This window comes from Podarcis filfolensis, assembly GCF_964270895.1.
Source record: "Podarcis filfolensis genome assembly, chromosome: 11".
Classification (NCBI taxonomy): Eukaryota; Metazoa; Chordata; class Lepidosauria; order Squamata; family Lacertidae; genus Podarcis; species Podarcis filfolensis.
In genome coordinates, this window is record NC_139613.1 from 42,562,493 (window position 1) to 42,587,752 (window position 25,260).

Genomic DNA, 25,260 nt, shown 5'->3' on the forward strand with positions numbered 1-25,260 from the left:
TCCCAAACAGCCTTCCTTGCAGCCTTGCAAATAAGCCTCAAAAGTTAGAAAATGACAAAAATGTTGTCTGCTCACAGATGCTTAGACTAAATCACTTATAAATGCACAATACGTAGAATACACTTGCAAATTAAGGTCACAAAAATCACTACCCTACAGAAATTTTTGGTCATATGGAAATTTAAAAACAACAACAAAACCCTAATGTCAGAAACACAGGTTAAATAGCCCAAATATTCTGGGATTACTTTTTTTAATAAAAGACCTATGGAAGAAAATATTTGAATTCTTTCTTTTTAAAAACATGGTATATTTTCAAGAGAGTGCATAGAAACATAAAATCTAGCTGGCTAATAAAGACAAGTTAAAAAAATTCTTTTTGCTGAAACTGGAAAATACCTGCATCAAAATTGTCCAGGTGTTTGAAGCTGAACCTTCGTTTTTTAATCATTCTCTCTATTTTCAGTTTGAGCATTGGATAGTTAGGACTTGTTTTACTGCTAGAGCTCAGCCCATGAAAGTGTGCAGAAATAGATACTGTTCTTTTTTATATAAAAAATCTTAAAAACAGTATCTTAAAAAAAAGATACTGTTAAAAAACCATGGAGTAATCACAAGTAGTCCTGCACAGTTCTCAGATACAATTGTCAGAACATATAGAGTGCAACAGGCTGAATGGTAATGTTTGTAACAAATTTTTTTGGTTACGTCCTAACAAACGAATTAAGTCCAGGATGTACACCATATACAATTCTTAAGCAAGGTATATAACCTATTTAATTAATTCCAATGCAGATATATTTCTTCCTTTCTTAATACGTTCTTGTTTGAGTTCATATATTACACAGTCCTTGCATGTGATTAAGGAAAGGTCCCCGGTATAGGTTATATACCTTGCTTAAGCATTGTATATGGTGTACATCCTGGACTTGATTCGTATGTTAGGAAGTACAGTAACCAAAAGTTTTGTTACAAACATTACCATTCAGCCTGTTGCGCAATATATGTTGTGACAATTGCATCTGTGTAACAAGGCATTGTATTTGTTTTGACCCTTTAGCTTTCAGATACAGCCTATACAAAAGTAGTTCCCTCTTAAGGCTTATTCTGCAACTTCTGCAAATGCAGGCATCTAATTAAAATCCACATCACAACTTTTCTTATGCTGCAGCCTCAGGGCAAGGAAAAGGTAAATGAAGTCAGGCTGTATTTACTGGGCATAGGCCGGCTATTGATGTCTTAATTCTTATTTCTTAGGAGTTAAATTCTCCTAGTTTACAGGGTCTTGTCTAGGCTCCAAACAGATAGGTGCAAATGGAAGAGCCCTTTGGGAAAGGCTTTGTAAAACTTCATGGTAATTGATGTTAGTCTGGTCAGCACTGAATGTAACATGTCCAATGGATTTTTTAAAGGGCAAGATTTCTCTTGCTGGCAGAAAATGAAGGAATTTGGGGTCACCTGGGGACAGTTTCTAGTTACCAATGGCAACCAGAGAAGCCCATTTCATCAGTTTTTGGGAGTTGTCATTATTTTGAAATAGTGTACAGATAGTTTAATACGCAGAACTGACTATAGATGATTAAATGAAACTGGAAATATTCAGGCATAGACGCATCTAAATAGTTAATGGGCAAGTCTATATGTGGAACTCTTAGTAATGGGGAAAATTATTTACTATAAAATCAGGTGTAATTACTTAAATAATTGGATGGCATGCAATTCAGAGCTGACCTATAGAAATTAATGGACCTAACTTGCCATATTCATTTCAGTGGGTCTACCCTGAGTAACCTTGGTTGATTAAAACCCATTGAATTTATTTTCTGCCATTGCTGCCTGTGGAATTGGGAACTATTACAATTGATTTTATAGTGGGTTAAAAATTAAAACAAATCTCAACACATTATACAAGTATAAGCTTCAAGGCAAATACAACCAGCCAACTACGATAAACATCAAAACTGTGGTCTGCCAAAACCCTGAGTGAACAACCAGGTCTTTAGTTGGCATCGAAAGGTTAAAAGAGTGGGTACTGATCATATCTTTAAAAAGGACAGACTTCCAAAGCTAGGGTGACACCACCTGGAAGTTCCCCTATGTTGTCATACAGTGGATCTCAGCTAAGAAGAACGGATCAGAGAGCCTCCCTTGAAGATTTTAACAAGTGGGCAGGTCTGTAGAGGAACAAGCACTCTCTGAGGTCTCCAGTCCCCAAGTTCTAAAAAGCTAAAAAGGTAAGTCCAGACGCCTAAGTCCAGTCAAAGGTGACTATGGTGTTGCGGCCCCCATTTCACTTTCAGGCCTAGGGAGCTGGCATTTGTCCACAGACAGCTTTCTGGGTCATGTGGCCAGCATGCTAAATCGCTTCTGGTGCAACGGAACACAATGACGGAAACCAGAGCACACGGAAACACCGTTTCCCTTCCCACCTATTTATCTACTTGCACTTCTGGCGTGCTTTCAAACTGCTAGGTTGGCAGGAGCTGGGACAGAGCAACGGGAGCTCACTCCGTTGCGGGGATTCGAACTGCCGACCTTCCGATTGGCAAGTCCAAGAGTATCAGTGGTTTACACCACAGCGCCACCTGCGACCCTTAGGCTTGGTAACATATAAGCAGCCAATGCTGTTCATTCAGAATAACACACGCAGTATGACATTTATTTATGCATGCCTTAGAATTATCCCTAGGACTGAGAAAGTTTGAAAAACCCCAAACTGTGTGTTCAGAAATGATGAAGCTTCACATCTGTTATGAATGGAAATATTTGGGATTCTGCAATCCCCTTGGCCTCTGTTTCCTAAACCTTTTGCGAACCTTGACTTTGTATGCATCATCTGCACCGTCGCTCCTCTAAATGCAGATGTCAGCCACTGAAAATGTGAGGCTTTTGGTTTTCAAAGCAGGATACCATTGAGCTATGACTGAGAATGGCTGGTACTTCTTTAAGAAGGATGCAGCATTTCTGCGAAGGACAGAGTAAAGTTCAATAATGTTTTTTTAAGAGAGCCAGTTGAAGAATTTAATATTTAGAAAAAGACAGTGACATGCAATTGGTGCTTCTGTGAGAAGGGGAATGGGATGTAGGTGGCAATTTTCAGTCTTCCTTGCAATACAAAAACCTAAAGTAAGCTTCAGTAAATCATCCTGAGTCAACGGTGTTGTGCTTTGCATGAAATAGTACACTTGGATAAAATAACATTTTCCTCCCAGATATGACGCAAAGACATTACTAATACTAAAACACTCTATTTTTGTCTCTGGCTAAGCTGTACAGTAAAATAGTACCATAAAGCAGGGAGGCTTATGAACAATGACCCGCATCTTAGGAAAATAACTGCTTCCGCTGTGCCCCCTTTAACTGCTTAATTTCCAATGTAGTTTGTTTTTTTTTAAAGCAACTTTTTGTCCCTCAAATCAACATATTTCCCTGATTTTGCCCCTCACCACTTCCCCAGCCAACAATTGGTGATTTGCTTGAGGATAGCAATGTACATGGTTTGAAGCAATGTACATGGTTTTTGACCCACAGCTTGCATCAATTGTGGTTGGTTCTTTTACCCTGGCTTAGTTCAAGTCAACTTCCAGAAAAGAAACAAATGGCTTTGGTATGGTAGTACATAGTGCCCTTCCTTCTGAAGGCATGGATGTTCGTTTGATGGGAGTTCAAAAGAAACTTACTTGTTTTTGTCTAACTCTTGGTGGCTATGGTTTGAGTGTTTTTGAGCCTTGTTTTGTTTTAGCACGCTGGTTTTGTGGTTTTATTATCAATATTGCTGATATTTTTAATCTCTGGCTGTTATTCTACTGCTATCTTAATTGTGTTCTGTGATTTGTAATGAGATGGTTTTATTTATTTTTATGTCAACAACTCTGAGGTCATTTGTGGCAACAAACAAACAAACAAACAAACTATGGTTTCTTTAATAAAATACAAGTGGGCTCTTGGTCTCTTCAATGAACCAAAGCTAAAGCCGATTATAACTTAGGGTTATGTCTCAGCGCAGCCTAAATAGGGGAGTGCTTCACTATGTCCTTTTGGGAGTGCTTCATCCGGTGAAGATCCTGGTTAAACTCCACCCATGATTTCTACATCTCACCCTTGCCTCTACCTATTCTTGCTGTTGGCTTTACTTCCCCTGGGTTGTTTCTGACCATCTGTTTTAACCCCCTTTGAATTAATTAAAAGTTTTAAAACTTGCTCAGAATGCAAGGAAATATGGATGTCTCTTTTCTCTTCAACTTTGTGTTTTATTTTTCCAACAAATTTCATCGATCTTCTCCTCCCACCCCAAAAGAGACCTCTATTAGCTCTTCCTTTCAAGCTGTTTTTGTTAATGTTTTCCTTTTGACGAGTGTCACCGCACTAGTAGCAATTATGTGTTATTTCTAAAGAAAGTGTATGCCTTAAGTTTAGGGACCTTGGGAAAAAATTGGTTCATCTTGTTTTGTACCATGTTTCAGAATCAGAGTTCTTTAAAAATGATTGGGGATTAAATGCAGACGTCCTTCTGTGGATCTCCGCTGCTGAGGTCAAAGACTCTACCAACGCTGAAAGCATATATAGGTTCCCACAGGATAAAGCCCTGAAATAGGGCAGAACCAAGGTGGGTGGACAGAGCTGGACAGAACATGCCTCTGTTGACTCCTAAGTGAGTCCAGCAGCTCAAGAGGGGTCTGATGTAGGTCTTTCTGATGTGCTAGCCTGTAGCCGGTGCACAAAAATAAGCTGAAATACCTCCCCGCCCCCACCTTCAGCCCTCACCAGTGCAAAGGGCAGGGCGTTGGAGGTAGTAGTTGCTTCACAGCTGCCTAAGTGTTTATATTTGCTTTGAGAAATATGGCTGATATTAGGGAACAAATGGACAGGTCCACCTCTTGTTTCTCACCTGCCGAGAAATGTATTAGTAGCATGCAGTAGTTCTAATAACAGTGATGCCTAAGATAACCAAATTAGTCTCAGACAAGTACCAAGGAGCCCAAGGGTTATATCAGGGGTCAGCAAGCTTTTCCAGCAGGGGGCCGGTCCACTGTCCCTCAGACCTTGTGGGGGGCCAGACTATATTTTGGGGAAAAAATGAATGAATTCCTATGCCCCACAAGTAACTCAGAGATGCGTTTTAAATAAAAGCACACATTCTACTCGTGAAGGGACGCGGGTGGCGCTGTGGGTAAAACCTCAGCGCCTAGGACTTGCTGATCCGCATGGTCGGCGGTTCGAATCCCCACGGCGGGGTGCACTCCCGTCGTTCAGTCCCAGCACCTGCCAACCTAGCAGTTCGAAAGCACCTCCGGGTGCAAGTAGATAAATAGGGACCGCTTACCAGCGGGAAGGTAAACGGCGTTCCGTGTGCTGCGCTGGCTCGCCAGATGCAGCTTGTCACGCTGGCCACATGACCCGGAAGTGTCTGCGGACAGCGCTGGCTCCCGGCCTATAGAGTGAGATGAGCGCACAACCCTAGAGTCTGGCAAGACTGGCCCGAACGGGCAGGGGTACCTTTACCTTTACCTTTATTCTACTCGTGTAAAAATGCCAGGCAGGCCACACAAATAACCCAGAGATCCATTTTAAATAAAAGCACACATTCTACTCATGTAAAAACACGCTGATTCCTGGACCATCTGCGGGCCAGATTTAGAAGGCGATTGGGCTGGATCTGGCCCCCGGGCCTTAGTGTGCCTACCCATGGATTATATCCTTCAGCATCCATGCCAAGGCTGCCTCGTTGTGGGCAGTTCAGGACTTCATTGCTACCGTAAAAATCAGCTAGTACCAACTATATAGAGTTTTTTTGGTGGGCATGTGCTTTGAATGTGCATTGGATATGATTTAAAAGTATTCATTTAGTATCCTTCTCTGCATACGTTTGCCTTAAGAAGTGAAGCAACTCAAGAAAGAACACTTTCTGTGGTGACCACCTCCCCAGCCCTGGAATTTCCTCCCCAGCACACTGCCATCTTTTAAATATGTGAATTATTTCCTATTCGCCTGAGCTTCTTAAAGAACGAGTATCAATTGTGGAAAAAATAATAGCTGTATTTGCTATTATTTAATCAGATTTTGGTTTGGTTGGTTGTGAATTATTTATTGTTGTTGTTTTATATTGTTTAATTTGTGCTGAAACCTGCCTGGAAGGCTATTTAGGGGAAACAGTAGGAAAAATGTTTTAAATTAGTTTTATACAAATCAATAATTTATGTTATATGGCAGCTAATGATCTGAAAATGCAAGTTTTCAGATGAATAAAGGAGTTGTTTATATTGGCCAATTATAAATCAATAAAAAAGCTAGCCTCTGTAAAGACAGCTTCATATTTGGACAAACTCAACACATTGAAGCGAAGCAACAGGAACGGTTGCATCCTGATACAGTTAACATGGGAAACAAATTTAAACAAGAACAAATTTAAACAAGGCGTATTTGAATATATATATTACTGCTCCTATTCTAAACTTATCCACAAATGCATAAATAAAAATGGGAATATTTAGCCTTATTTATCTTACTAATGATCATTTACTGAATTGAATCCCATAGGCATGCTTTCTTCTATATCAAAATAAAATCCATGCGAACATTTAAAAACTAGTGAAAGGAAATGCATCCATATGTAAATATTTATTCATAGATGCAACAAATGCATAAAAAAAGGATGTGCAATATTTCAGCATCCGATGACATAACACCTGCATGTCCTTAGTATTGCACTGTACTGATAGCTTAGCGCTTCAATAAATTACTGTCATGTTCTTATTATACTGAGAAACATGTCTCTTCATATGGTGTTTCCCTTTCCACTGGAATTTATGATAGCATTGATTAAATAGTAAGCTATAGAGATGAAATATATTATGTGGTGAGCTTTTTGAATAAGTGCATTGTGGTTAAAAAGCATTCCCATGCTGCACATTTCAATAAATAAATCTCAACTTATAAAATTAATAAAGAGGGTGGGATTAAATCACTACCTTTAACAAGCACAGGCAACTGGGATTAAGGAAGAACACCACTGTTTTTCCTTTTGATTATATGAATTCCTTTCCTTTGTATAAAAGGCATTTTCCCTAGAAGCTTTAAAAACCATTTTCGGGTAGGCAAGAGAGAGGATCACGTAGGCATTTTTTCCCCTTCCTATGGATAAATTTAGCTGAACCTTTTAAACATGGGCTATAGAAAATGTTCCATTAAGCCTACAGTGAACCTTTATATTTATATTTCAAGCACTAAAACCTAACCTTTTTAAATTTGGAAGTTGGTATGGTGCCACCTATTATTCAGAAACTATTTTCTTCTTGAACCATGGAACCGAGAACTTGCCAGAGCTAAAGTGACTCCATTGAATTAGCAATGAGCCCAAGCAAATGCTGGAAAATACTTCTAAACTGGCAATCATGTAACAGCTGCATCTCTTGAAGTTGACAGGCCTGATACTTATACAGAACACTGCAGGCTTTGTTCTTCCAAATAATTTTATGGAGAACTGACAACCAAGAGACAGGATGAGATGGAATATATCAATTCATTATTTAATGGCAACACTGCCTTGTGCTGAAGTTGCCTTTTGGTATATAAATAGAGTATAACAACTTGAATACTCTGTTCTACCTGCAATCTTATGCAATCCAAAACCTCAGATATAATGCAGAAAGGATTTGAAGCAATCTTCACATCCAAAACAAAAAGCTGGTGGTTTCATACATTGCATTTAAAGGGGGAAATATGTCTAAAAGTTTGTTTTTTAAAAAAACAAACCTCAAACCAACCAGCAGCTGTGATAGAAATGGCTGAACCCTGATCCCCCCCCCCCCGCTAAAATCTGTCGATCTAGGAATGTTTAGGATAATGTAGACCAACTATTTTTTATTAAGTTAACATACACAGGGAAACTGAAAAGAGACATGCATTCAAGCAAGTTCACTATCTTGCCTAATAAACCATCACTTAGCTCCATATGCCTATTTCTAAATGAGGGCTGAACATATATTTAAATATTTGATCTTTAATATGGTATAATATTTTTTTAAAAAACAATTACAAGGACAAAGCAACAATATTGTTTGGATACCACTTTCTAAATAATTCTACTTTGCACTGTGAGGACAGTATATTTCATGGAAATTTCATGCAGCAGTCCCCATCCCCAAAGATTTCCCTTCTTTTTAACCATACAGGGAGAGAGTATATACCTAGTTCCCATATCACTACTACGAAAGAAAGGAGAAAGTCTGAATCAAAAGCAGGAAAAAGAGAGAAAGAGACAAGACTGAAATAAAAAGTAAATAGACTGGGTGATCCTGAGTAGACAGATTGTAATTAATCAACTTAATTCTGCAGATTTCAATGGGTTTAGCCTCAGTGTGGGGGTTTCCCTCATCAAATGCAGCTGCACAACTTATTTCTCCTTGAATAAAAACATGCCAAACCACATACATATAGCAGTGTTGTATCACTGAAAGTTTCAAATTCAGTGGGGTTTGTGGAGGCTTGTACCTGCCAAAGCAGATGCATATGCACCTGATATAAAACCACAGATTTAGTGCAGCAGTTGAAGACTAAAAATGTAATCACATGTACACTAGTCAAACTTTCAAGCCCTTTTAACAGCTTAAACATAGTAAGTCCACTGAGTCTTGAGCTGCGCTGTGAGTTAAACCACAGAGCCTAGGACTTGCCGATCAGAAGGTTGGTGGTTCGAATCCCCCACAACAGGGTGAGCTCCCGTTGCGCGGTCCCTGCTCCTGCCAACCTAGCATTTCGAAAACACATCAAGTAGATAAATAGGTGGGAAGGTAAACGGTGTTTCCGTGCGCTGCTCTGGTTCGCCAGAAGCGGCTTAGTCATGCTGGCCACATGCCCCGGAAGCTGTACACCGGCTCCCTCAGCCAATAAAACGAGATGAGCGCCGCAACCCCCGAGTCGGTCACGACTGGACCTAATGCTCAGGGGTCCTTTTACCTTTACCTTTACTGATGTCACTGGAACTGGTGTCAAGTAACTAGATTGAATAGTGCAGGCTTTTTATACAGAATGACTTGTTGTGCAAAGGAAAGTCAGTGCAAGGATTCCTGCTAGCGCAACAGGCCTCCCCCCCTCTCCACATGCCCTTCTCAAATCTGCTCTGGAGGGTCGGGAGAAACCCCTGGAACAATGCATGGAGAAGGGAGGGGGAAGATTGCTCTGTTGGGCAAGCAGAAGCACTTGCACCAATGGAACTATGTCCTTAGCAGCACGCTGAATATGACCCATGATAATAAGCAGTGGTGAAGTGAAGGGCGAAGACTAGAGAGTTCAGCTCCAGGCCTTTTTGCCAGAGTGCCTGTGCTACTGACAGACTCTCCATGGCTCCGCAAAGGAATGAGGTGATTGTGAAGCTTTCAGGTTTTACAGATGTTTCCAACAGTTTAGCATGGAGGAAGCCAATGGATGAGGGGGAAAAAAAACAATCAAGCAGAGACTGGAAATTACTTTCCTTTCATGGGGCTCCTGCTCATTGCTAGCAGTTTACATGGTAACGTTTCATTGCAAGAGGGTTTGCGTTTCTGATCTAACAATTTCGTTTGGCTGAATAACTTTTCTTGAAGCTCAGGGTGTTTTTCAAGTTGAATACATTCTATATATATATATATATAAATATTTCCTAAGGACTGCCAGCTGATTCTAATAAATTGGGTATTATGCTGCTCTTTGGAGGGTCCATGTATACAGGGTGAGTCCTTTAAAAGAGGCCCCGTGGATACAGAAAACACATGTTTCACAGGGCCTCTTTTAAAAGACTGACCCTGTACATGTATATAGGGATCCACGCAGCTGTGTGCATTTTTACTCTGCTAGGAAGTGACTAGGAGGGCCCTCATTATTACTTCAAAATTTTCCACTACACACAAAGTTGAGAAGTCTGTTTTCCTCTGTTTTTCAGTGCCAGTACAACCTCAGATAGAATAGGAAGATGCCCCATCTGCAAGGTATAACAGCAGTCTCATTGGCAGTCTCCACATATTTGAGAGATCAAACTTTGTACTAATGGGGCTCAACACCAAGTGTGCTGACCACTGGGAAATGCTTTTATTTCAAGTCCCAGATTATACTTAAGTTTGTTACACAGTGGCTAATATATTTTGCCGTGATTCTTTGAAAACCAAATGGCTCTGGAAATGCAAGCATGCTGTAATCTCAGTTGGTATAGTTTCCAAGGCAGTATCTTATTTCTTATTTACTGCATTACCTTTAGAGGACCTTTTGTAATTTAATCCTTTCAGCCAGGAATGGAAATATGCCAGTGACCTCGTTGCTGCAGCTTCTGAAATATGATGATGGCATCTAAGAATTTATATACATTTTTTCTCAATTCTGTTCAGGGCTTGCACTATGAACTTGAAATATTTTCCCACCCCAACTCAACAATACCTAGCTATATTATTACTAATATGGGGTCACTTGCAGCCCCGTTTCTTTGCTCCAAAAAGCAGGAGATGATACGTTAATATTAGCCTAACAATGCCACATGAATTTCTTTTTGCTCTAGACACCTCAACCTGAAAAAGAATACATGCAGGACTGCTTCCAGATGACTAGTTGGTCCAATATATTTTATTTATTTAGGGAGAAATTTGGTTTGGTTCACATGCAAGCCTACCAAATTCACACGATGCCCCAAGCAATACATGAACTGAAACACAACTTCCCTTCGAATCTTGCATTTCTTAAAATTTTGCAATGCACTTCTTCAACAAAAAAGACACAAAAATGTTTACTAGGAGAGAGAAAAACACATGTATTCATGAAAATAGCATCCAAAGATGCATTACGGTAGTGAAGATTGCTTGCAAAAAAAAATGCATATATTGGGATAAATTTGCACGAAATTGCATGTGAATTTTCTAGCAGATCCTTTTTCCGAAAAAAATAATCACAAACTGATGCAAAGATGGAGCACACTGGATTTCAGAAGGGAAAAATGAGAAATAGAAATAGCCCACCCCTACTTATATCCACTTTTTTTCCATCATGAAACTCAAGGCAGCATATACTAGATTCCCATATGGTCTCCCAAACCTTTTCAGGTTCAGCAAGGGGATGTCATCCTATTAGACACAATCTAGTTTTGTGCCCAATCCTGTATATGCTGGGTGTGTACCTTAAACTTTTAGAAATAGAAAGAGTAGACACATTCTGAGTTTGCGCTTGGGGGTGCCCTTGCTCCCTTTGCATAGAGAGAGAAAAAACACCTTTGCTTGGCCGTGTAACTGCAAAACCGAAAATATATTGACTAGCTGAAAATTACAGTCTATTAATGACCCAGAAAGCCAAGGCCTCTATTGAATCAATTGCTCTTTGTCTGAAATAAAGTTATAGATTTTCATTTCCAGGCACACTGTTGAAAGGTGTTGTACAAGTTTCCTCTTATGATAAGGGCTGAAAGGTTAGAAAGCAGCTGATCACATTGGAAGATATGTTCAGTCACAGTTCATAAGTTGATCTCACCCATGTCATTCAAGGATACAGCTTTGTTTTATGCATGCGGCTGCCATTGGATATTTACTGTACTGGGAGTGAATACTAGACAGATATGAACTAGAAAGTAAAGTTGTCTTATGTTTGCTACTGTGGCAAATAATAGTATTATTAGTGGTATTATTCGCAGAGGATGCACTGACTGGTATGCCAGACTTTCATTTGGGCCCTGGTTTTTACCTTCAAAATGATTTTTCTTAATTTGTCCACGGTTATTAGTTTAGAAATATTAGAAAGACTTTTTTGTTGTGTTTTGAAAAGCAGGAATTTTGGAGCAGCTAGCTGCTCTGTGTGTATATATATTAGGTGACATATATTCCAAGCCTGTAAACAGCAGGTTACAGGCTACACTGTTGGATGATTGTCTCCTATGGAGCCAAAATAGACACTGCATGCATGTAATATTCTCCCTGCTTTAAAAAGAATGAAAAAGGAGACTCGGTGACTGCAGTTGAGATAAGAACATTGGCAAGTATCAGCCATTTCATCTTCAGAAAAACTTTGCAATTATGCTTTATGATTCTGCATCTTATGCCGCAGATATGTGGTAGACCCTACCTATGCTTTTAATATCTTTCAAACAAAGAAAAGAATCACCATCCTCTTAAAATGAATAAAAAAGTACCCTAGAACAGTGGTTCCCAATTGGTGGTCCACAAACTCTAGAGGGTCTGTGCAACCATTCACATAACTAAAACTACTATAGAGACATCAAAATCTTCAAAAGCAGCGGGTCCAAGGCTTGGCTTTTGAAAAACAGAGCATCCACAGTACTTAGCTAATTAGGAACCACTGCCCTTCAAGATGATGACTGGATACTATTTTTATTAATTACCCACTTTCCTCCTTTGGATGGTAGACCAGTGCACAATAACACAAATGAATTTGGAATTTCTCTTCCATTTTAACAGTGGATTATCACATGGAGTGCATGTGTGTCTTTGCGCATGCATGTGCAAGATGGAAGGTGCCGTTTCAGATGCATAGCTCACAATATACTATTTGCATGGCTCTCTGGAGCTGAACCAAGAACTATAGAAATGAAACCACTTAAATACTTTGATTGGAGATTTCTATTAATGCTGTTGGGATTGGAGTGATTTCTTGTGTTAAATGTTGTTACAATTCATTCACTGTCCGTTGGCTTATAGAACAATCCTATGTATGCCTACTCAGAAGTAAGCTCAATGGAGTTCAATGGGACTTCATGCAGTAATAAGATATTCCAGAAGCTAGAAACAAAAATAATTTATTCAAATTTGAATGCATTCAATGCTAATACAGCACACATGGGGCGTAGCTGCGGCTGTATTTGAGACTTGCTTGGGAAACCCATCAAGTTTTATATGTACAACAGAATGCAATTCAATTTGTTTGCCTTTCGAAGCTAAATTAATTAATAAGGAATAGAATAGATGCAAATATAGGATCACTGCATCTGCTAAAAAATCCAATCAGTAAGAACACTCAGTTACACATCCAAGTTGGAATAAAACATCCAGCATCTAAAAATGATTAAAATGTAAAACAGGGAACTTAGAGCAACATCAAATATAAAATAGAAGCATATAGTAGAACATAACAAAATCAAGAGTGTATTGATCCTTTCATGAGTTGTGTCCTATAGCATTGATCCTGTTGTCAATGTTACAAATTGCTCTTTCAATGTAGAACTATACATTGTGCATTTCAGGTTTTCAAGCATATTCTCAGCTTGGACTTTGCGAACTACTATGAGATACAGATCACTTCAGAATGCCGTCAAAACAAGGACTTTTTAATTATTTTGTTTTGATGGGTATAGGATTATTATTTTTATTAAAAAGTGCTATTTTAAAGTAAAGTAAATAAAATCCCTTCCACTAAGTGTACAAGGTGATTGACCTAATCAAATAAACCTAAATTATTATAATTGTCTACACATAACATTTAACATGCAATAATGCAGCATATGAACATTTACTTGGAAATATGTCTCACAGAGTTCAGTGGAATCACCTATAAGAAAGTGTGCATTTGAGTGTAGCCTTAGTAGATTGTTAACATAAGAAAGATATATTCAAACACAAAATAAGCATACTTCAGATTATTAACCTAGCAAACCCAGATTATTAACCTAGCAGACTGTGATTTCTCCTGTAAATCACTACAATATCCCAGATTATAAAAATCCATTTAAATGTTCTAAGGATAAGTATAATAATCCTGATTTTCATGCTATTACAATAATCTTGTAACATGTTGCAACATGTTATTTATAATCTACAGTGACACTGCTTTCAACAGTACAAAATCTGGATGAGAAAAATAGCTTGGCTTATTCTCAACGAAGCCTAAATACTGATCAGGATACAACTGACCATGTCATAAATTCTCAGAGAAGAGTTTAGTTTACCAAAACATGGCCTCCACATATATTTATTTTTCTGGATTAACTGGGATTTGCAGATGCTTCTGTCTAAGTAAGGTGTTCCTGTACATTTTACCTTTTTTTTTAATTCAAAGCAAGGTTCTATAATGAAAATATGATTGCTGGTTTAATAATGCTACTCAGAACAGCATAGCTGTTGTACATGAATCAATTTTTGGTTTCCTTTCTGTAAATAAAAAGAAACAAAAGAGAATTTGTTCGGCACACCCATTGTATTCTCTTTGAGATGTGTTAAAATTAATTATTTACTTGAAGGCACTGGAAAAAAGACAAAATGGTAGCAGGTGATCAACTTTAGGGTTGCTGCAGAATAGAATTTCAGGAAACTGGATCCAAGTCAGAAATTCAATTACTTAATGACAGTGATCCTGTTTCACTGTTTGGCTTTTGCTGACCCCTAAGGAGTGTCCCTGCCACATGAATCTTCTTAAACGTTTGGTAAAAGTCACAAGGTAGGTTTTTTAAAAAGAAATTACAAAACTGCTATTGATAGATGGTTTTTCTGTCTCTCAAGTTTAAGTTCCCAATAAAACATTAATAGTTTTAAAACACACACACACAAAGGCCAGAATGTTTAATCTTTCTAAAGATATGTTTCTGGAAAAATGAATGAAAAGGGACAAAACCTTGAACAATTTGTCCACACAACAACCTCACCAAATATTTTCATCTTTACTATTTTTAAAATAATTGATAAATGGGTCCGTGGACCCTGTTCTTGTGGCTTTTTCACTTCACATTAATCAGCATATCATGTGAGAAGCACCAAAAAGCAGAGACAGACAGTACCGTCAACAAGTATTCACTCATGAAAGAAACCTGTACTTATTAAGAACCTTGAACTTATATTGAATCTTGGTCTCCCATATTTAGTTTGCATTAAATTCCAAGGACTAGATGTTCACAGCTTGGGTTGTCCGACTACACGGCTGCTTGGAACCATATTGGCTCAGATTCAGAGAAATGCAGGAACATTTTGTGAATTGGTCTTAACTCCCTTCCCTGTAAGTCTTACCCACACATCCCCTTATTATCACTGGAGTGTGCTCCTATTGTACCACAAATGCTTGTGCAATCTCGTTTTATCCAGGCGAAGGGGTAAGCAATACAAGCAATTGCAGGCTATACAAGCTTTTAATCGTGCACTGCAGATGATCATGGAAACACTGAATGGTATATACACCACGGTTGTCTCTAATCGTTACAGAACTGGTGTACACAATGGAACCGAGTCAAAAATATCTGGCAATTTAAAAGTGAATGCCTTTCTTTTGGCTTGCTAGACTAAAGAGCTCCTGACAGGAGCAAACTGTACGCCTTATCTGCACAAATATCTTCAGATTCAGTAGAGGCTGTTTAATTTATTTATTTCAGTTTTCTAGTTCAATTCAGGGCCAAAGGCTGACAACAAAATTATTTAAAGAAGATTGCCACAAGCTATGCAAATATAAAATGCAAACATCTGGATCGTTCAAAATTAGTCCTTTTCGTTGCCTAACTGTGGTCACAACACGCCTCTCTCTGCACAAAGAGGTTTTGCACTGCAGGATTTACAGTGCGGTTTTTCAGCTGGCTTTCGATCCTAGGCTAGAAAAAGGTCTGAGAGAGGGACGTTGGAAGCATCTGCAACTGGACTGTGCTGCTTTAAAATAAAGGAAGGCTTGGCATGAGCGGTAGATTTGTACGCCTATATTTCTACGGTATCCTCTCTCTGCGTGCTATATGGGTTTGGCTATATGGCTAGTTCTATATGGGATTGTTTTAGGAACAGCCTCAAGCCCGTGGGGCTTTCAGAAGCAGAAAAGAGGGAGCGGAGAAAGGCGCTAAGCAAACAGCCTGGCTGGATTACTGGTGTGTGTTTCTGTCTTGCAGAAAACCCCGCTGCTGGAGGCTCCAGAAAGGAAAGCCCGCACGGAGAGGGATTGGCCCGGGCTGGACAGCTCCCAGCGGCTCCGAGCTGCTCCTCTCTCTCTCTCCCTCGCAGGGGCGGACCCTCCGACACCCCCCCTTCCCGAAGCGCAGCCGAAGCCAGCGACGGGAGGCGGCAGCAGGACGCCGCTCGGCATGTTTCGGAAGAAGCGTAAATGTGCGCGAGCAAGCGAGGCGCTCGCGAGGTCGGGGGAAACCCCCGCCCCCAGCCAAGCAGGCGGCTCCCCTCCCTCCCTCCCTCCCTCCCTCCGCCTGCGCCTGCCAGGGCTTCCCCGCGCCAAGGCCCAGCCCCGCTGGAAGCGGCTGAGGCTCAGCCAACTCCCCGCCGCCACCAGCACCAAGCGACAGCTGCTGGGAAAGGTCGCCGGCCGCCGCCCTCTTGCCCTCCGGCGCGGAGGGGGCATGGGGTGCGGGGGAGGCGCCCCGAAAGGGTTAAAAGAATCCCTCCCTCCCTCGCACCCCCCCCCCGCGCGCTTCCGTCTCCTTCAATGGGAAAGCGTTTCCCTGCCTCCTCTCGTGAATGAGCGCGAGCACCGCCTTTCACACTGGCATTCCGGGATTTCCCTTTGTTCAGAGCCGGGAATCCTCGTCGGGAGCTTCCTCCGCAGTCTCCCCCCTCGCTCCCTCCCTCTCCCCGCAAGCTTCACAGCTCTTACTCCGGACTCGTTCTATGCTCTTCAATGGGGCTACTCCAGAGCAAGGGCTTTGAGCACTGGATTTTCCTGTTGTTGTGTTGCTCTAATCTCTATGGGACTCGGAGCAAATGCCTTGAGGACGGGGATCTTGCTGTTGCTGCTGTTATTGCGGATGCTATTATGGTTATTATTATTACCACTGCTACCATGGTTGCATTTTCCTGCTCTCAAATTACACACTTCGAGGATTGCCGCCCGCCCGCCCATCCCAATGCACGCATCTTTCTCCCCGCTAGAGGTAACCCCCAGTTACATCACCCGGGAGACCTGTTTGCGCTCCATGCCCAAGGCTTAGATTCCCCCCCAAACCCCCATGAGATCCGAATTAAATCCGAATTAAATCTATCGGGTCTCTGGATGATACAGCGAGCAGGAGACCCCCGTCGGGGGGCAATTTTAGAAACGTTAGGGAATCCGTAGTCAAATGGAAAGCCTCGCCCAGTGCCTTACATGCACGTCACATCCACACGAGCGGAACCACCCCAGGGAACTCCTGTGCTGTACGTCCAGACACAATAAGGCTACCAATGGCCTTATTTTATTTTATTTTATTTCGGACCCGGGGATGTTAATGGATGAGCTGCGAGACCACAGCCTCGTTTTTTTCGGGGCGGGGGGAGGTAGAGCGGGTTTCGTTCATAGGGGAAAGCCCTGCAGTAATCCAGATTAAGGGGAGTTTGGAGGAGGGGAGGGGAGGGATGGGATGGGGGGGGGAAGAGAAATAACCCTTACCTGCCTGAGCTATTCTTGCAGCAGCAACAGCAGCGGGTGGTGCTGGTGACAGCCGCCCCCCCTCCTCCTCCCGCCGGGGCTGCCACTGCAGTGAGTGTCTGGCGGTGGCAGGTGGAGGAGGAATCCCCCCGGGCGGAGAAGAGGAAAAGGAGGAGGGAAGAGGGAAGAGGAGAAGCGCGCGCCCCCGTGGCTGGCAGCGCCACCAGCAGCAGAGGCGGCGGCGGCGGCACGCGCAACTCCTGGGATTCTCTCTCTCTCCCCCCCCCCCCCCACGCGCCTGCTCCTCGCGCGCTTTTCTTCTCCTCCTCACGCTGCAGCTCGCTTTCTCTCTCTCTCTCTCTCTCTCTCTCTCTCGCCCCCCCTCAACCCTCCCGCCTTTTCCAGGTGACGTGATGCCCGTTGTTTTGGTGCGCCCGACCAATCGGACTCGGCGCCTGGATTCTACGGGAGCCGCGATGGGCCCGTCGTGGCGGCAACAGAACTCCCCTCTGCCGACCATAACGCATTGCGCAGGGTGCACCACCGCCTGGTCCTCCTGCAGCTTTAACAGCTCTGACATGGAAACACCATTGCAGTTCCAGCCGAGCTTCTGCTCAGAGCAGCAGCAGCAGCAGCAGCGCCCACACCCGCATTGCCAGCAACAGCAGCAGCAGCAGCGCCACGCTCAAGAGAAGCAGCAGCAGCGCAGCCCGTGCCTCCAGTGCAACAACTGCTGCGCTGCTCACTACGGCGCTGCGTCGGGCGCGGGAGATAACCTGCCGCTGCTGCTCCGCACTTCGTCGCCCCTTTCGGCGGCGGGCGCCTTCCGGGCGCGCTCGTCGACGCCGCTCTCGTGCTCCGCAGCCTCGTCGCGCCCGGGCAGCCAGCTCAACGTGAGCGAGCTGACCCCTTCCAGCCATGCCAGTGCGCCCAGGCAGCCCCACCACTACGCCCAGCCCCAGCCCCACCACCACCACTCCCACTACTACCAGCCGTGCCATAGCGTCCAGCCGCAGCAGCAGCAGCCGGCGGGAAGCCCCAGCAGCAGCGTCGGCAGCGCAGGCAGCCACGGCCACCCTCCCAGCAGCCACCCAGCAGCGTCCCAGCAGCGGCGGGAAAGCAACCCCTTCACGGAAATAGCCATGAGCAGCTGCAGATACAACGGCGGCGTCATGCGTCCTCTCAGCAACCTCAGCTCGTCCCGCAGGAACCTGCACGAGCTCGACTCCGAGTCGCAGCCGCTGCAGCCTCACCAGCCGCCGCCGCCGCCTCCCTCACACGCCAGTCCCAGCGCTTCGGCTGCCGCCGCCGCCGCCGCCGCTTCCTCGGCCAGCGGCGCCGGCCCGGAGATCGTGGTGTCCAAGCCCGAGCACAACAACTCCAACAACTTGGCGCTCTACGGATCCTCAGGCGGCGGCGGCGGAGGTGGAGGTGGAGGAGGCAGCCAGACCAACAGCGGCGGCGGCGGCAGCAAGTCGAGCAAGAAGAAGAACCAGAACATCGGCTACAAGTTGGGACACCGGCGCGCGCTCTTCGAGAAGCGCAAGCGCCTCAGCGACTACGCGCTCATCTTCGGCATGTTCGGCATCGTGGTCATGGTCATCGAGACCGAGCTGTCGTGGGGCGCCTACACCAAGGTACCTGCTGCCCCTCGCAGCGCCCGCCTCGCATCCCTGGCCTCGCTGTCTTTCCTCTCTTCTTCTCTGTTCCTCTCCCCCCTTCCCCCCTTTCTTTCTTTCTTTCTTTCTTTCTTTCTTTCTCTCTCTCCCCTCCACATTTCCTTTCTTGTTTCCCCCCCATCCATTCCATTCCTTTCCTCTCCTTCTTCCCTTGCCCACTTTATAATTTTCCCTCTCCTTTCCACATCTTTCTCCCTTCTTTGTAGCAGTTCCTATTGTCATATCCTCCCCCCCCCCATAAGGACATTGTCTCTGAATTGGGAAAAGTACGCTCTGTTGATTAGGAAATGTGGCTTCCCGGCTGAACTGCTTTTGTGTATGTTAAAACTGAGCTACTACAGCTGTGTGAACTATTTTTTGTGTAGGTCACACCCAAATGCAGTTGTGCTTCACAAGGAATGTGGTTTTCTAATGTCCCACCTGCTTACTTAGCCACCAATTTCAATATTGCTTACTTCCTCCAATGGGGCAGATAACCACTTTGAAACCCCCACCCTGAATACATTCACTTACTGAGAAAGTGCCAATTACTGTAGTGGCATTTACTTCCAAGGAAGTGCCTTTAGGGATGCAGCCAAGTGCTCTAGTCCTGTAAACTCTGTTACTTGGAAGTTAATCCTACGGTCTCCATATCCAAAGATTCCTATTGCTACGGCCACAATCTACCTAGGAAATCTGTGGGACTGTTCCAGCCAGAGAGCTGTAGATATTTCCCATAGCTACTTACAATGGAAAATAGCCTTCGTTTGCCGCTATTTTGGGGAACCTTGCAGGGTGGCTTGGAGTTTGCTTGCTTTTCCTGCAGATGTTTAAAATGCCCATCCATGCATGCTTTGCTGTAGAACGAATGTGTATCGTACATCTGCTACATTGCACGCCATACTATGCAAGGAGTAACGGAGGAACTTGCTAACTTGCACAGCCAATCCATGTTAGCCTAGTAAGATTTTCCCCATAATCATTCTTCATCCATACATTCTGAATGAATGCTGTGTGGATGCTTTCTACACTAAGATGCCCCGCATCTGGTATGCAGGCACTTGCTGCTTGTATCTCCTGAACTGAGCAGCGACAGCTGTGTGTTAAAACCCTGCCTCTTTGTTACCACACTGCAAAGCTGATGGGGGACAGACAATCGGATAATGCCTTGATAAGATAATAACTGGAAAAGCCAGCTGTTTAAATGCCTTGCATCAATGGTTTTAGCATCCCTTACAAGATTACTGCCTTTTAGATAGCTTTAATTCCAGAAAGGCTTGCCCAGTGTAGTTAGACCTGCATGTAACATTTTTGGGGGTGACTTTTTCCACTCCCAGTTGCTTTGCTAGGCCTTTAAAGGAGTTTATCTCTTCACAGTACTGTACTGGGTTGCTCTGCTAGAATAGTGAGTTTACACTTAGCTCATTAGTTGTATCTTGTTCTGTGTTGTTGCTTTTTAATGTAAAGATTTATACTTTTAAAGGTGTTGTTTTTTAAGAGCAAAGTCTTTCTTACAAAACATAGCCTGTATTCCCCTCTGAGATCTTCAAGATGAAGGACACAAAGATCAGTGTAAAAAGCATCTATTTTTCTCTTGCAGGAGTCGCTGTATTCATTAGCCCTAAAATGCCTTATTAGCCTCTCTACAATCATTCTGCTTGGTCTGATTATTGTATACCACGCAAGGGAAATTCAGGTACGTTCCACTTATGATCTGAGGCTTGTTGCTGCCTGTGTTTCAAGGACGTTTCTGTGAAACTAAGCAGACTGCATTGATGCATTCTTACTAAAGAGTTAACAGTGCAACGTCTTAGGTGCTACTAGCTATATTGTCACTTCCAATGTCTGAGTACCCTAGTCTGCATGTACTAGATGTGCTTTTCTAGCCCTCAATGGCAATTTATTAATGCAAAATGAAGAGCTTTAATGCCTGCCCGTTCTTCTACAACAACTGCATGTTATGCTAATCCATACAGGATCATATGACTAATTGTGGACTCTTCAGTCACCTCCAAATATCAAACCTTGGTGATGCTGTGCTAGATGTCTATTATACAAAGATAGACTTGTTGCGGGTGGGGATAAAAGGTTATAACAGGTTTAAATTCAATTCATCCTTGTCACAGGGTTTGCAAAACTCCAGTAATGAACCAAAATGATATTCTTTTTTTAAGTCAGCAAAGCATAGTTTTGTTTAAAGGGCCGATGATTAGCTTTTTCTTTAAGTAAAAGTAGTTTGGAAGATCAGTCCCTTTCAAGATTTAGATATGTTTCTTCCTCTAAGGACATTGTCTCTGAATTGGAAAAAGTGTGTTCTGTTGCTTACGAAATGTGTCTTCCTGACTGAATTACTTGTATTTGTGTATCACAAATACAATTGTGTGCTTCACAAGTAGTGGTGTGTGGTTTCCCCTATGTGCACCCTAATGTTGTATGTGCTTACTTGGGAGATTCGCTTATTTCAGTATTCCTTACACCCAAGGAAGTATGCATGGGATGAAAACTATCTCAGTGTAGTAATACTGTCCTGTGTGAAGGGTACAATGTATTCCTATAGAATGCTGTTCAGTTATCACAGATAACTTCTTATAAATGCAATAGTTAATATCTTTCAAGGACCAAGGCTTTTTCTTTAATTGATGGAGGAAAATACCAGCATCGAATAGGCAATCGTAATTGTGAAGTGTTTTTGAGCATTTTCAAACCAAACCATAGATCCTGAAGGTTCTTTCTCAGGTAGCTGTGTGTTGTATGGCTCAAGGTCACAGGATCTGTTTCTCTTAACTTGTACTGTAGATCTAGTAGAAAGAACATTTACATTTTTTAAAAAATGCATTAACAATGTACATATGTACATATCTATTCAGAAGTATGTTCCACTGAAGTGCAATGGGACTTACTCTCAGGTAGGCTTGAGTAGGATCGCAGTCTTATCAAACCTTCCTCCCAGCTTTAGGTTCATACTTCTTAGCACAAACCATAGGATTGCTTGTGTGAAAGTGAGACAGTATTATTATTATTTTTTAAAAAAGAAATCTCATTTTCCCCCTCTTGGAACCCATAACTTATTTACCAATATTTTTTCATGCACATCTTCCCCAGTAAATCTGAGCTAATATGTTTCAAATCACAATAATAGTACATCATTTTCAGTAATGCAAATAAAATATCCCCTCAGGAGTCATGTGAAGCCTGAAGAAGCTTACTGCTTGTCATAAAAAAGATGAATATAATTGTACTAAGCATTTAAAATGGATAACAGGAATATAGTTTACATTTCTTTAAACAGATGTTTGATTTGTAGCACTTTTGTAAAAAGATCAATCTTTATTTGCAAGTAAGTATATGCAAATAAATCAATTCAAATCAAGGGCTGTGCAAGTTTTTTTCCTGCTTCCCTAGAGCAAATCTCACTGAACACAATGGAACTTACTTCTGAGTAAACATTCAGATGATTGAGTGGTGTATGTTATAAAATCAGCATTGCCTACAACCAGTTAAGCGATGAAGTTCTGAACATCAGTGTTCAAATAATTTATTCTTGAGCATTTGAACCCAAGTAAAGAGTTCGGCGAGTTATAACCTTACAAATACTTTATGCTGGTGAATCCCCCCCCCCGATATATTTATGAAAGTGCTGGTAAATGCAATAAAAATTAACCTTTTATTACAGTTATGTGATTACTTCTAAATTCACTACCTTTGTAAAGTGGTTGTCAGTAACTGATGATGATTTGTTTTACCAGTAATTGCCATTATTGTTGTTGTATCTTAAAAGCCTAATTAAATAGTGATAGTGGTACAGTGGTACTCCTTTAAATCTGGCTACTGTAGACAGCAGGGCATTCTGGTGAAATTATTGGTACATTGCACATCTTCAAATGAAGTCTGGGCTTTTCTTTCTTTCTGACCACAATGACCTCATTACATCCTTTAGTTTCCCCTTGTGAAATATCCACCTGCTCTCTCATGACCAGATGATAGAAAATTAGGACAGCAATAGTCAGTGCCCACAAAATCAGCAGCAACTAGCTATTTTTGGGTGGATAGTTGTGGGGAAATCATGTATGCAGTGATTTGAGTTCATTCACTTCTGTGGATGATGTAGTTCTGCGTTATAATTTGTCTAAGTTACCTGTGACTATTTAAATGTATGCTGAAAAGAAGTGTAATCAATATAATATAAGGAGAAACAACGGACAGGAACATTTTTCTCTAATTATGTTGCAATAAATATTTTAGTTCTGAAGGAAATAGCATTACATCGTAACCAGGAATATTAGCTTAACAAATGTGTTCTCTCTCCGTCTCTCTTGCTAAGGAATGAAATAAGGGTTCATTTTAGTTCCAAAAAGTATGACAGGAAACCTTCCAGTACAAATAATTTCCTTGGGCTTTCCAGTATCATACTCCCCAGATATCTTAGTGATAGAAAGTTCAAACACTTGTATAGTGTTTTTCTAAGCCTTGGCAGTGGCTATTTTTAGTTCTGGTATAAAAGCTTTTAGATAGCATATAAATCTACATCAGTAGGCAGCCTGACTTCACTATTTTCCGTTGAGGGCGTAGGGAAGAGTTTCACTAAATATTTTTAAAGCTCAATTTCTATAGAAAGAAAGAAAAATCACCAGCTCTGTACACAGTACAGGCTTTCACCTTCAGCACTGTGGACAGCTCTTGGCATCAGAAGTTTTGCTAATACTTGTTTATGCAATTTAACATCTTTTGCCCTGAAAGTAAATGTGTACGTGAACATATAGGAAAGGGAATATGCACTGTGATTCAAAGTATTTCTGGAAATCCAGTGTCAGATGAATATTGAAATTTAGTTAAAAGACATTTTTGAATAGAGATGAATGGCTTATTTATTTTTTATGATGTACATACATGCTGTTAAAATATGCTACATTCGCTGTTTGCATAATCTGGTGAAACACAAAGGAGAAAGGATGTGAGCAGCTTATTAGAGAGAAGGTATTAAACCCCGCAGTCTTGTGGAGGGTATTCAGAGGTGATGACCACTCACTTGGAAATCTTCGTAGTATTGTATTTGGCCAGTTCAGTTCCAAAGATTTTGCAACCCTTGGAAACTGACATCTGTGCTAAGCCTAATCTTCATTCTAAGTCCATCAGCAAAACAAATTAATGTTTCTGCTCCAATAAGTGTGCATAGAATTTTGGCATTTGACAGAGACCTGCCTTCTAAATAGCATTTCTGTCAAAAAGTGATACTTGTGCAAAGTCGTTTTGCTTTAGAACGGAGCACAATTACAATACTCATACCATTTTAGAATTATTTTAAATATAAAGTTTTTACAGATGTTTACTGAGGCACACATTGCATAATATGAAGATCGTGCTTCAGGCCAATAGAGGGAGGTATGCTTTTTCCTACAATAATGATTGTAAAACACATGCTGACTGGAAAGAAAATCCTAACACAGCACCAGTGCCTTTTTGAGTGTAAATTAAGAATTTCAATTTTTGTAGGGGAGCTTTTGTGAAGAATATCATTTCCCCACATGCAGTAATGGTCTTCCCTTTATAGAATACGACAAGTAATAACACATAACTTGGAAGACTTCATCCTACCTTTCCAAAATAAGGGGAAGCCCAAGAAAAAAGGGTAAACTAATTAGTTGTATCTGAAAATACTACAGTGTTTGTTCAGAGTCTTTGAATTCTTGCTTCATTTGCAAACATATATATGTGTGTGGATGCACATGCATGTGAATAAAGTCACTCTTTGAAATATGCATGAGGTATCAAGAGTAGCAGATTTGATTGATTTTCTGCATAGGACTCATATCTTCATGGTTTTCAGCATAAGTGAGCCATATGATTATGAACATGCAGTGCAGGTGATACCTTATTTAGCACTATGTTGTTATAGCCACATAATTAATGCTCATCGAGCACTAAAACATGAGCTTATGTTCTTGTAAAAAAAAAGAGGACAAAGGTTCTTGAATTTAAAGAAATGCAGTATTTTTCAGTAAATGTTGTATGAGAAATTTGAAAGTCAATCATACCTATTTATTTAGTACAATGGCTTCAGTGTGGTTGGAAGATCAATAAAAGATCTGTGGATTGCCTTACAATAAGTCAATCCAATGGTGCATGCAGCCCAGTACAGTTCATTGTTACTGGTGGTACCTTTTCAAGTTGTCAAGCTACATTTTCTGTTTTTTTGCTGTCTCTGATTAGCATGATAGTAAGCAAAGCATAGGTACGTGGGTGGCGCTGTGGTCTAAACCACTGAGCCTCTTGGGCTTGCTGATCAGAAGGTCGGTGGTTCGAATCCCTGTGACGGGTTGAGCTCCCG

The 25,260-nt window shown here is 41.8% G+C and overlaps 1 protein-coding gene and 1 long non-coding RNA gene across 4 annotated transcripts in view; one reads left to right on the top strand and one right to left on the bottom strand.

Annotated features, from left to right (window-relative positions):
* Positions 1 to 17,628, bottom strand: part of LOC310745123 — a 74,030-nt gene extending 56,402 nt beyond the window's left edge. The window contains exon 1 of one of the 2 annotated variants that reach the window (XR_014539959.1): positions 17,299 to 17,628. This is a non-coding gene — a long non-coding RNA (uncharacterized lncRNA). The remainder of the gene's footprint in view (positions 1 to 17,298) is intronic. The other variant, XR_014539960.1, reaches the window with a different exon arrangement.
* The window catches only part of KCNN2 (potassium calcium-activated channel subfamily N member 2), an 89,097-nt gene continuing 79,820 nt past the window's right edge, over positions 15,984 to 25,260 (top strand). Inside the window, exons 1-3 of one of the 2 annotated variants that reach the window (XM_083576767.1) lie at positions 15,992 to 16,028; positions 17,683 to 18,914; positions 20,536 to 20,631. In XM_083576767.1, coding sequence (XP_083432893.1) covers positions 16,007 to 16,028; positions 17,683 to 18,914; positions 20,536 to 20,631 — 1,350 coding nt within the window. In that variant the 5' untranslated portion in view covers positions 15,992 to 16,006. Of the gene's footprint in view, positions 16,029 to 17,682; positions 18,915 to 20,535; positions 20,632 to 25,260 lie in introns of both variants that reach the window. The other variant, XM_083576768.1, reaches the window with a different exon arrangement.